The 13,355-nt window shown below is 41.1% G+C and overlaps 1 protein-coding gene across 3 annotated transcripts in view; it reads left to right on the top strand.

Annotated features, from left to right (window-relative positions):
- The first annotated feature begins 6 nt into the window (after positions 1 to 6).
- Positions 7 to 13,355, top strand: part of CUNH16orf70 (chromosome unknown C16orf70 homolog) — a 35,697-nt gene continuing 22,348 nt past the window's right edge. For 2 of the 3 annotated variants that reach the window (XM_009276756.1, XM_009276757.1), the window contains exons 1-3: positions 1,649 to 1,672; positions 4,951 to 5,033; positions 8,914 to 8,997. In XM_009276756.1, the coding sequence (XP_009275031.1) occupies positions 4,953 to 5,033; positions 8,914 to 8,997 (165 nt within the window). In that variant the 5' untranslated portion in view covers positions 1,649 to 1,672; positions 4,951 to 4,952. Of the gene's footprint in view, positions 21 to 1,648; positions 1,673 to 4,950; positions 5,034 to 8,913; positions 8,998 to 13,355 lie in introns of those variants that run through there. The other variant, XM_009276758.2, reaches the window with a different exon arrangement.

Raw genomic sequence — 13,355 nt, 5'->3', positions numbered from 1 at the left:
CAATGGGAGTTCACACTGGGTAAGTGTGTGGGGGGGTGCCCCCAGCAGCTCGCCTGGCTGCCCCGGGGCCCTGTGGGCATGAGCGGGGTGATTCGCGTCCGCTCGCGATCCGGCGCTCGTGAGGTTTTTCCCAAGGCTTTCGGGGAGCTGCAGGAGTGAAAGGGAGAGAGAGTCAAAGCTCACCTTTCTCTGTCGCTAAAAATACTAAAGTACGAGCTTTACGGATTCCCTTGTAACGTATAGTCTCACCTTTAGCTTCTGCGCGCCGAGTTGTGCTTTGTTTATCCGCTTGTATGCTTTCTGCTACTTGTCTGCCTTGTTTTGTCTTGCCTCGCTGCCTTAGGCCAGTGATTTTTTTTTTAAATAACTCCTAAAAGAGGAGGCACGGATGCGCTGATTGTCACCTGAATATGTCAGGTGATACTAGCATCTTCAACTGTGCGCTAATACTTAGCATAAATACTGTGCTTTTCTGTGCAAACCTTTCATAAATATGAGCTGAGTTTCATAATTTCTTTGTGTCGTTGCTGGGTTGCGACATTGTAGTGGAGAAAGTGAGCTTTTGAGAGGTTTTCTCAGGGTTAGATAACAAGTATTTCTTCCTCCAATGATTCTTACTTTTCCATCTCTCTGAGAGGTCCTTCCTTACCAGCCATTGCTCTCTTTACTGCGATGAGAAAGAACTTTCCCCCAGCTGATGGAAATGTGGCTGGCGCTCAGCCTAGGGCACTTAAATGTACAGTTGAAACTCAGATGGTATGGATTTTTCAGATGACCTGTGTTTTCAGGCAGATGCTGGTGGTCCTTAAAACTGTCAGAAAATACCGTAGCTGTCGCGTTTTTCAAGTGATTGTTTGAGATACCAGCGTTGGACTCTGTCTCTCAGAGTTTTCCATCTTCGCTGTTGCTCTGTCTAAAGCACAGTTAATGGTGGTAGTAGCTCGGCTAATGTAAACAGGGCTCTGCGTGGCAGCCGTCTGTATCTGCCAGAACTTGAGTTACGCCGCTGCTGCTGTTGTCACCTGTGGCAGCAGGGGGACAGACTGTTCCGTAAAAACACTGTTACACAGCTTCCATGAACTTGGGTCGCACCAGAGGGGTGGTGCTGTGACGTGGAGTTGTTTGTGTGAAACCCATCAAACACAAAGGGCTGTTCATGCTGCTGTGACTTCAGAGTCAAGCACAACTTGATGGTTACAGGGAGTGTTAGAATGACTTTTGGAGGCTAATTATAGTACCTCAGGTCCCACCCTTTGAAATGTCGGTGATCTCCTTGTGCCGCTAACATGTTACCGTGCTCTCTCAGCTCTGCGTGACCTTCCACGACCCTCTAGTGCCTGTATTACCTGAAAAGAAATGCAATCTCGAACTATATACCCTGACAACCTTCATAAATACGTAGTACCGGCTTCCCGCCGTTCTCCTTATAAAAACAAAAAAAGGGAAGAGAGAAAAAGATTTTCATTTTCCCAAGAACCCCCAAAGAAGCCCGTTAATGCAGTCTCATGGTTAAAATTATACAGTGTCTCTGTCTGTGTGTACACACACACACATGCATAGATGTGAGAGGGAGGAAACTCAGCTGTAATGCTTGGAGTAAACATAGCCACCACGTGATGTGTCTAATATATAATTAGCATGACCTGCTGGTACAGAGCAGGAGGCTGACGAGGTATTAAGATACTTAACTTTGTCCTGCGCTAGCGATGTTGCATGAGAGCTGTCCCCGCTGATAAAGCTGGTTCAGCTGTGTTAGTGGTAGCCGGGTTGGAAGCGCCAGTGTAAATGGGATTCTCGCTGCCAGCGGTATTCTACTCATCGTTTGTTTAGATCTGCTCTTAGCAGAACTAATGGCAGTATTCCTGAACCGCTGCTGACTCTGGCTTCCAGTAGTGTGCCCACAATGGAGATGACTGAGGGGAAATGCCAGGAAAATTTTTTACATGAGTTTTTGGATTCTGTTTCTGGCTCCAGTGTTGACTCACTATGTGACCAGAGCATAAAAAATTTAACCGAGGCTGAGTTTTGCGTTCAATTAGATACCTGTGTCGCTGCAGCTCTTGCGGCATTCCTGCCGTTTTAAAGGAGAACAATTAAACACTTATTCTGTAGTGCCTATAGCTGTATTATTAGCGTTTGAGATGTATAATTTCTAAGGCATACTTGCATTTCTCTTGCTTTTTATACTTTCTTTTCTTACTAAGTTTCACTTCTCTTTATTTAATGTGTTACAATTCATCTTCTCTTGGATTTTCTCGTATTCTCTTTTAATCTTTATTTGCTCCTTTACCCCCCTCCCCTTCAAGACACACAGTCTTAGCATAGACTAACGCTTCAAGCTATGTTGTTCACGACCAGCATATGTGAGAGGAGCGTCTTGTGTCGCTTGTATCGCTCCAGCATTTAGAAAAGGGAAAAGTTTGTGATAGGAGAGTCCTAGCGCTGATCTTTGTGGGCGTTATTTGCCATGGCTCAGTTTGGTTGACTGTCTGATGTGCTGGAAACCATGCTTGCTTGCCCGCTCCCCCTGACTGGTGAGCAGGCAAAAAAGAATTCTTTGTTTTCCTCTTTGACTGCAAAGGCTGACGAATGTTGAGGAAAAGGGGGTGTTGTGTCTGTGCGTGAGAAGGGTGGAGAAAAATAACCCAGCTTCTTTACTCCTCCTTTGGCTCTCTGCTAATGGAGGCAAAGGGAGGATGCTGGCTCCTCCACACATGTTTTAAGTTCTCCAAGAACAGTTCGCAGAACCCAAGTTGCTCATCGTAGCTTTGCTAAGCAGCTGCGTGGCAAAATCTGCTTGATTCTCAGTTGCTGAAAACCAAACAAAATTGGTCCATGTCCATTTGCTCGCAGCTTGAGAAAGCTCTGAGTAAGAGTCACATGAGCCATCTGTTTGCACACTTACCAACCCAAGATTGCATCAGTTTACATCGGACTACAAACTGAACTTCATGTTTGTGCGCACTTTTTCTAACCGCATGCTTTTTTTACTGAAACCTTACCTACTTCTGACGCTTGCCATCGGCGTGTAGATCCTGTCAGCTTGTTCGCTGGCTTTGCTTGAGCCTTTGTCACTACTTTTTTTTTAAGAGCTCATGGTCTTACCTCTGCAAGTCTGCTAGAAATACTGGCTTTGAAAATGGGTTTTATACTTTTAAATCGTCTTTACTTTTTTTGGAATCATAGCTTTTACTAGGTTAAGAAATGTGAAACTTTCACAGCAGCATCTTGACCTTAGCTTCCTGCTGGTTTTTATGTTTCTGTTCCATTTTGAAAACATCATCTAATACATAATAACTGTGTCTTTAAAACTCAGCTGCTTAGACTACAAGGCAACTGCTATTTCCTAGATAATAGGAAACAGTGCTGCTTTATTGTGTGGCTCGGTGCATTTTAATTTTATTACCATTATTAAAATAATAACTTCTTTTGGATTTTTTTGTATCATCTTCTGGTGTATAATTTCTAGTTGGAAAAAAAAAAGTTTCCAGGATTACAGGCTAATGTGAAAACCAATTTCACAGAAACAGTTGTATATGGTATTTACAAATTGAATCACTGTAGTTCTAATCTATAAGTCTGTTTTGCCAAAACTCGACTTCATGATTGCAGAAAAGCTGCGATGTATGGGTGTGACAGGCACGTAGTTTAGTGAAAATAATAAGGTTTGGGGGGGGTTTTTTTAGTGTTATGCTAGTATTACATTATAGCAGTACCTATGGTGATCTAGGTGTCTGTGTGAGAGAGATGGATAGATACGGAGAGAGAGAGGGAGTTTTCTCGCTTTGGTACTGTAGATAATGTCCAAAAGGTGCTTTTGGAACATGATGTTCGGTCTGAGTTTGGGAGGTGTAGCTAGTAACTAAAAATTTGAATGCGTGAACTGTTACCTAAATAAAAGTGTAGGTCCCGTGGTAAATTTTCCCTAATCAAGGCAACTTTCTTCATGTTTAAAAACTAGAAATAGAGAAGAATAGGGCAAGGAATGTAAATAAAATGTCAGATAACTAATCTAAATTGACTTGCAGCAATTAGTAGGGAAATAAAACTTCACAACTATGAGCTCATAACCCCTCTTTATAAATGGCTGCTTTGAATCCAGGAACACGATCACATTTCATTTGGAAAGGCAACAAAGGTTTTAAGTGTGATAAAGGGTGAGATGGTGTGGCGCTATTCTTTCTGCAAAATCAGCTGTTTCATTCCACTCTGAAAAATTTATAGCTGTAAAGATAAGATATACACTGAAGGAAAAAAAAAGGCAACAAAATAAAGCCCTTGAAATTGTCTTAGAGGGTGAATGACTATTAAGTGTATTACTTCAATCGAACCAAATTGTTTAGTGTGTTTATCTTGTCTGTAAACCGAGAAGATAAAGTTCCTTCCTTGACACAGCTGTAGCCCTATCAGCAGCTAATGTGGCCTGTTAGGTCTAAGGAGAATCATTGCTCCGTTTTGGTATTTGTATCTCTCTCGTAGGACAACTCAGTACTTTATCAAGCTTGATAGAGGGTATGCCATAAAATGCAGTCCAGGAGCCTACTGAATGTGTACAGGAGTGCTCTAGCCAGCTCTACTGGAGTTTGGTATAGACTATTTTATCAGTTATCGGATTGTTGGCCCCAAAAAGCAGAAAATCTTGTGCACGGATTGTAGAAGGATCTGTGCTTTTTCTGCCTGAACTTTGCTGTTTAATTTTGTGGCTAGAGATACTTTTCTTTCATATATGCCTAACAAACTGGTAGATAAACAATGACTTTTCTGTTTCAAAACAACCCAGGCCTGTGCTGATACCATGAGTCGAGTAGGCTTATTTGTTGATTGCATACCTTTCTGTTGTAATGTACTGTTTGCTGATGACGGCTCTGTTACCTCACCTGTAACCTTTCTGTTAAAAAACGCTGTTAGCTGGTCTCCGGACTGAAGAAATGCAACTGTTTTTATTTACAGGAATGCCGTTGGCTCAGGCTGTAGCAATTCTTCAGAAACACTGTCGCATTATCAAAAACGTCCAGGTTCTCTACAGTGAGCAGGTGAGTAGTGCATGGTCCGGCCGGGTCGTTCACCTCATTGTGTCCCCAAATTAAGGCGTTAGAGGGTATACCGATACTGTGTCATGCTGACATGCATATTGTATGAATTGTGGAGCTACTTGAAATTGAATTACACCCATTTCCTCCCACCACATCAGAGGTGTAGCTTTTATAACAGTTTCATGTCAAGTGTAAAAATCCTCAGCACAGTGCAGTGATTTAACAGGTATCAGTTTTGTATATGCGGTGGTGGCATAGTATTGTTTTTCCTTTAAGAAGGGAAATGTTCTGTAATTAGCTGGATAATTTAATTTCTAGGGGTTTTTTACATGATCATTGTCAAGCGTTGCAGTATTTTTGAAGTACTGAATCCCTCATTACTTTCCGCTTTTGTGTTTGGTTCAGTGGTGATGAACGCCCTGAAAAGGCTTCCACGCTTTCTCTCTGGATCTGCAATTTTGTCCTGCAGAAAGTGGATGCAGTAATTTAAACCAGCTGTAGATGTTTTAATCGTTCTTTGTAATTAAGCATTAAGTTCCTAATACGTTTGACTTCCATCAAAAAGGGGACTAGAAGTGAAACCTTTCTGCTAGATCAAATAAAATGTGTTATATACCCACCTTTACTTTGAAAGAAGTGGAAGGGAAGAGGAGATAGGACAGAGGAGGATCGTGACTCTCCAAGTGTGTATTATGTGAAACGCATGTTAATCAGAAGGTGATATTCATATTTTGTAGATTGCCTTTTTCCTGATGCAAAGATCTGTAAAGTCTGCTAGAACGTCAGTTTGCATCAAAATACTGATTGAGGCCTCATGCATTCGCAGTGAATGCTGAATGGCTAAGGAACAAGCTCGACTCTGGTGTTTACTGCTGGATACATATTTCATGTAATTAAATGAATTGCCCTTTTTTGTTTCATGTTATGTAGATTTATGGGTTTTATGATGACTGAATCGCAAATTGAAAAGCTAGCTCCTTGTACGTAATGCATGGGAGCATCCGTCTGGCAGTGAATGCATTCCTTGTTTTTTGTATGCTTTGGAGGTTTTTTTTAGTTTTTCTTACCACAGTGCATTCCAGAATTATTTCTAGGTTTGTTTAGATAAATGATGAGATTCCCGTTCCTCTCGGGTTTGTAGAATCACAGAAGGATTAGTGGTCCAGTACTAGAAAGCAAGCTATACTGCTGCTTGGCTTTTTACACCTCTTGGAAAGCTACGTTGTGTTTGACCATGAAAACAGAATTTTTATTCTATTTCGGGGGGGAGGGGTGTGTGTGTGTGTTAGGGGTTTTTCTCCCCAAACTGTAATAAATGTAAAGATGTTTTTAACATCTGCATAGTCCAACAAAATAGTAGTTCTCAACTTTGTGGTATAGTTGTGCTGCTGATGACTTCTTTTTTCTGTATATCATTCCGATTCAGTGCAATTTTTTCCACATGCCACTCAGGGCCTGCAGTTGACTGTCTGGCTATATCCTCACCCTTGTGCAGAACATTGTGTACTTCATGAGCAGCTAAGCACGAAGAGCTGCTGCTGCAGTTCTTAGAAGATTCAAAGCTTTAAATAAACTTTGCCACGCACAACTTTTATCTAGCTAAACTATACCTGAACAGCCTCCATGTCTTTCCTCTTTGGTTTCTAAAAGAATGCCTTTGAGCATAGTGATCAAATGTTATTTAAAGTTGTTGCATCTAAAGCGCTGAATTCTGATCCTGGAACTCCAGCAGCGAGTATTTCCTTTCAAAAATTTATATGACAACTAAATGCAATTAGATCTGCCCACAGCTCTCTTTTTAACTTGACATAAATGGGATGCCCAAACTGTGCCAAAAAAGCTTGATGAACCCTTTTCTGTGACTAGAGAACTTTAACTCCTTTCTGGTCGGTTTAAGTGGGGTACTTAATTGCCTTTGTATGTTTTCCTAAGCCTCTTCCTCTGGATTAGCATCGATGGGATTGTTCAGTGATAACAGTTCTTCCTGCAGCTTTGTGTAGATTAGCAGTGTAACTGCACATCTGCGTTGCTTCCTTCAGGAAGGACTCTCCTGTTGCTTCCTGGCATCATCTTTCATACTTGAGGTTCTAGTTTGTGTATTAAAAGTCACATGAACGAAGTTTGTGCCCTTGAAACTTTTCTTCTATTAGAAAATATGCCAGCATAGAACAGAAGCTATTTGCTGTACTAATTATCAAGCTTTTCCTCAGATGTTTGTGGGGTTTTTTTTCCACCCACTCAAAAGTACTTGTAATGCTCTCATTAATTTTGGAATAACCTTATGAAAATTTTGCTTAGAAACCAGTGAAATGCAGGGCATATCCCATATCAGAACAACTCTGGTATATTTAAATGCAACATGACACATGGTTTTTTGCTCTATCTGTAGCCTTTCTAAATTAGATTTATAAGGGATTTAGAAAAAGACCGTCAGGATCAGCATTAGACCTTTTCATCTCAGGCTCATGGCTATATTGCAGTGCTGCTGCAGTTCTACACAGTATCATCAAAGTTTGCCAGCAATAGTGAAGTATTGATGCCATTGTGCAAGGTGCTGTGAAGATTTCATTTAGAAGACAGCTTACATGTCAGATCACCGGTGTTCAAGAAAGATGAGCTCAAACTGAACCTGCGTCAGGAAAAGCTACTGGAGTGATCAAGGGGAATGGGAAATCTGCATCACGGGGGATTGAAAGCCCTGTGGCTTGCCTTGACCTAGCGATGTGAAGTCTAGGATCTGATTACTTAAATACATGGTTTGGGAAGGGGTGGGAGATGCACGTGAGAACGCACAAAAAGTATCCAGGCTAGAAGACAGTGCTGATGTGAGAATAAAGAGGTGAGAAAATTTAGGATGAAAATTAGACTTCTGACAGTCAAAACATAGACCTTCTCCCAGTAGAGCAAAGGGGAGAGTAACAGGTTTTAAGACAGCTTACGCTTAATTCATAAAAAGGGCTGTATGCTGTGGCTGCCCGCATTAGAAGCCTGTATATGCCCCAGATGTCCCATCCCCATTCTGTCTTTTGCTACGTAGCTGCTTGGTGCAGTTCTAGGGCACGAATATTGCTGCCTGCCTGTCGTTCAGCCTTTTTTCTCCTCTGAGGAGACAGTTGTGGAGGGTAGAGCTTTTTGAAGCGAACGCGCTTTGGATGGTACATGATCAAATAGCTGAACTGGGGCCAGCTGCCTGTGTATGCGTGGATTGTACCGGTGCAGCAGTGAGCAGCTTCCATAGTGTCGCAGCAGACCGAGATGGCGTAGAGCCTATACAGACACCAGTGAAGCCAGTGGAATGTCTCCTATTGACTCCAGCAGACTGCAAATTAAGCCTTTAGTTGTTATGATTCACAGTAACTAAGGAAACGTAAATTCACAACATAAGTCTGAAGCCTTCCTTCTGAGGCCTGAAAAAGACACTGACACTCCTTGATTTTTGAAGTGGAAAGCCATCTCACCACCTTTTTGTCAAATGTATGCTTGGTTCTGATGCGAGACTTGGTGAGATGGGCTATTATTTTTGTGCGCCAAGAATGCAACAGGCTGTCCCTGCATGATGTCTCTGATGCTAAACTTGGGATGTTAATTTTCAAGGTGTTTCCCCCCTGGCCCGACTTAAAGTAATGGACAGCTACCCTTTTGGGAGTGCTTGCAGGGTGCAGATCTTATTCAGGCACTTTTATTTCTTTTCTTAAGGAAACTGAAGGGGTTGAGAGGTTTGGCCAAATGTATTTTCATTATGCTTATTCGATGAACCAAGTGATTGTTTTCTGAGGCAGTTTTGTTTTTCCAAAGTAACCAATTTATACTTGTACGATGATATATATCTTAACAAAGAAGCCTTGAAATTAAAAGCCTAACAGCTTTTTCTGTTTTACAGTCACCTCTTAGCCATGACCTCATCCTTAACCTGACTCAGGATGGAATCAAACTGCTGTTTGATGCTTTCAATCAGAGACTTAAGGTAATGAAACACCCTTCCTGCAAACAAAACAATGCAAACCAAAACCCTAGGATATATTGACACTTAACAGAGCGTAAGTCTGTGGTTCTCTTAGACATGTAATTTGCCATATATAGTGCTCTCTTGTGATAATGAATTGCATTTGTTTGGTTTGGGGGTTAAACCTTCATTTATAGGATTAAGACATTTCAGCATTGTACTGGGGAGTGTAAGAGTGCCATAGGAGGAGGATGGTCCAGTGTGGTCTCACTTGCCCATCTTGTCTCAAGTTGCAGCAGAAGCTGCGAAAGGCCATTACTAAAGCTAAGCCTAGGATCTGAAATCAGATCGTCGGTGAATGCAAACCGGACAGTGTTGTTTTCTACCCAGGTTGTTCCTTTATCTGTACTGCCATTTTATTTTTGAAAGTAAACTTGCTTCCTCCTATTCTTAGTTTTCAGTTGAGTTAGGTTCACAGAGTACTTGTGTGGCTGCGAGTGCATGACTTCTCCCAGAAAGCCACGTTCAGGCCTGTTGTGAGCAGCTGCCTCCTGCACCGACTTCAGTTTGTTCTGGATGAGTTTCTATTCTTGCGATCAAAGTCCTCAGCCCAGCAATTCTGCTTCTGTGCTTTTAGGTGACCAAGTGTTGATCTGCCTCTCTCTAGGATGCTTTGTGTAGTTAAGATGCAAAATAGAGGGCAGGCTGGTCACTAACTTCCCATGGCATTTACGTTTGTAACAAATCTGTTATGAAAGTGGTATGTTTCGTCCATACAAAATGGGCGACTGTGGGACTGTAGAGATACGACTTGATCAGTACAAAATTTTGAAAAGCTTTCTTAACTGAAACATTTAAAATATCTGTATGTAACTTCTTAGTTATTCAGGGTGGTCCTTTTGGCAGGCCCAGCTGTGCTGAACAATTGTCAGTGTGGTTCTCACCTGGTGTGCATAAATTCCTCTGTGACAAAGTGCCCAGGTGTTGATTTGGCTGACTGGGTGAGACTGTACTGCTCTAACTGCCATGCTATTTAACATTTGAAAGCAGAAGTGTGGGGTTAAATGTGATGCTAAAAAATGGGATGCTTACCCTTTAGGTAAGTCTGGAATATGGTGCTCGCATCCATACTTCCGAGCTTTGGAACAGTGGTAGGTGGAGCCTTGTTCCCCTTACTCATGTCTCCAATGAGCAGCAAAACGTCACTCTCCAAAATGTCAGTCTAGTGCTTTATCCCAAAAATGACTGTAAGAGTGTAGCGGTGTGCTGTCAGCTAAAACTTGAGCTCTTCATATACTTTAAATGTATATATAAAACTGTTGAATACCAACCCAAATTAGTAGTTGTTGGAAGTACTTGTTTCTCTAGTAGTAACCTGTAACACCATGGTACGTTTGTATTTTCCTTTTTCAAAATCTCTTTTATATTAACTATAAAAATACACATTTTGAAGAACAATTTTCAGTTCAAATTGAGCTCAGATGGGGGACAACAGCACTTTTTTGCCAGATTTCAGTTTGTAATTGCTTTATGGTAGCTTCTGTTCATGAAGTCATTCTGTAATAATGGGATTCTTATTTTTGTCAAGATTTAGAACTTAATTATTCAGATTGCGTATGTGAATTTACAATTTTTAAGAGAGTATCTTGAAAATTCTGTCAGATGGATCTTTATCAGTGTAAGCTACACCTGCGGTATGAAATCTTTCCAAAATAGATTTAATTCTTAAGGAGACTGAACTCAAAACTGACATAATCACTTCAAGTGTATGGCTTGCTTACTGACGTCTTCTGGAATGTCACAATCTTGTAGTGTTTTTGAAGTGCCGTAACTAGTGTATGCCATGTCTCTTCATCTCCAGTTTTTGAGGGTCTGACTTTGTCATTTCAACACCCGGTGTTGTAAGAACTATGCAAGAGCTGTTCTTCTCACCTTTCTCCACAATGTGTTTTAAAATTTGTTTTAAAGAAAAAATAGAAAAACCAAACTCTGCTGGTATGTATTTTTAGGCTTGTTTCAAAAAAAAAAAAAGCAAAACCCAAAAAACTCCCCCCAAAACAGTCTCTTCTGGTATGTCGTGGTTCAGTGGTCTAGTGATACCGTTTGTTTGTTTTAACTACTTAACTATGAAGAGTAAAGCTGTGTAAATCCATACAATGCTATGAAAACTTATACTTGTGTTCAGAAAGCTTTATAGAAGAAGTTCTATGGGATCAGCTCAGAAGTGAGCAACAGGACTTGTTAAAGAATAGTGTAGGTGTAGAATAAATAATACCTATTTTTAAGATGGTATGACTCTGTTTTCAGTGTAGCTCAGCAGCAGCAAAACTGGAAAAATCAGGATGCCTTTTTTCTTTGTGTGGTGTTGGTTCTTTTCAATACACACTTGCTATTAGATTTGGTTGTGAAAGAGATTGAAATGCAGGCTACTAAAATGGAAAGTCTTGTCAGACCCAAAGAAGCTGGTGCAGGAATAAAGCCATAGCAATATTCCTAAAATGTTTCCTCCCTTTTTTCAGGGAGGGGAGGAAGGCTTTTGCATAGTCTCTCTACTCACCTTCAGTAGCCAGAGCACCGCAGGAGGTGTTACTAACGTGAGCTAATGTGAAAGAGTAGATCCAGGACCAGGTTCTGAAAGCATTGCTATGAATTTTAGCAACAAGGTCTCTCGCACGCGCTCACTCTGAGCTGGAGAAAGAGTTAGACTTCCCAGCGTTGGTCTGTTATTGCTGGTTAGTAGATACCTGAACGTTTTTGAGTCTTACTCAGTAGTAATTAGCAAAACAGTGAGTGTGACAAAACATCAGGTTTTACTCATTTAAACCAACTGCCTTCTGGCTGTGTAGTAAACCCATCACTGAATAGTCCTCGGTCTTCTCGGTTTTTGTTCCTCTGCACACAGACAGAATCACGTTAATCCTTTTGTCAGTGTAGCTTCTGTAGTTTAAAAAAAAAAAAAATCCTTTTCTGGTGCTATGGCCTGTTGCAGTGGTTCTTCAATATGTCTTTCGTGACTTTTATGAGATCTTTTAACTACCTTTACATTTTACGAAGTTGCGCTTGTTTTTTCCTCTGCTGTTAGTCAAAAGAAATGTTGACATGAATAGATCTGTCTGAATCGTGGGAAGAGAGCCGGTGGCAAATCGGTGCCTGTTGGCTGCTGTCAGGGTGTTTCTCTCGCTTGGGACCTCATTTGTGCAACGTGCTATTCCTCATGTACTGCTCCTTGTTGTTCGACTCGTCCTTTTGTCTTCCACCACTGCAGCGTGTTTCAGCAGCACTTCAGGAGAGTGCCCGATGCTCTCCGGTAGTTGCTGCAAAACTAGATCTGTGTGTGGGGTGGTTTTCTCTATTTTTCAGAAATGTTTTCTGGGGGGGAAAGATGATGTGCGAGGTCACTAAAAAATGTAAAATCATTCCTAGCTTTTCATAAAAGTAGCCTTTGTTATTAACAAGCTGTGCAGTAAAAGAGACCTGGACATGTCAAACTGCATTTGAATTAAAATACTCTGGATAACCAGGTTTTTCCAAGAAGCTTAATTCAAAGTATATTTATTAAGAAGAAAAATTTGTTTGCTCTTCTTCATGTTGGTTCTGCCAGAATGTTCATTTGTTACTTTTATCCTGAAATGTGTGGGCTTCCCGAGCAAACAAAGTGCTTCAGAGAACTCTTCCAACTTTTTGAGTCAACAGCGTACCATTAAATGTTGAATTTTTTTTGTTTGTTTGTTTGGGTTTTTTTAGGTTTTTATATAGTGGTTTAAGCATTGCAAGTTGTTTTATTTAGGGTTATTTGCCGGGCATCTCCCAAAACCAAGACTTCCTTCTTAGCTGGTGATATTTTTAGGCTTTAAAGCCACATTTGGCAGCAAGCTCCCTGGGGAATTCTGCTTTATTCTCTAGCTGAAGAGCGATTCCTTTCTAAATCTGCCAGTGATTTACCTTTTCTTTACAGCAATTATGATGCGCTCTACGTATTTTCCTTTTCCTCCTGACACAGGTACACATAATGTAGGGTGGAAGAAGCTTGTGTTTGGCCATGGTTGCTCCCCAAAAATGGTCTGCTTAAAGCCCAGTCTAGCCTCAAGATCCAGTAACGGTCACATAAAAATCATATGAAATCAATCTCAGACGCACATTTGCAGTAATGCATTCAGAAGAAAGGATCCATACCTAGTATTATCTGCAGGGAGGGGAGCTCCTTGGAATATTCAGTAAGGTCTAAAATATTTAATAAATATCAGAACTAGTCTTGCTGTCTTCATCTCTTACTTTAGAAGGAGTTGGAAAGTTAGAACAGTGCAGTCAGTGCTAGGACTTACTGCCCTGCACAGGTATTCTTCAGGGTAATAAGAGCAACCCGAGGAACAGCCTACTGT

The sequence above is a fragment of the Aptenodytes forsteri genome, unplaced genomic scaffold (assembly GCF_000699145.1).
Source record: "Aptenodytes forsteri isolate BGI_AS27 unplaced genomic scaffold, ASM69914v1 Scaffold33, whole genome shotgun sequence".
In the NCBI taxonomy this organism is placed as follows: Eukaryota; Metazoa; Chordata; class Aves; order Sphenisciformes; family Spheniscidae; genus Aptenodytes; species Aptenodytes forsteri.
Note: the sequence above shows the minus strand (reverse complement) of the source record. Positions and strands in the feature narration are given on the sequence as shown.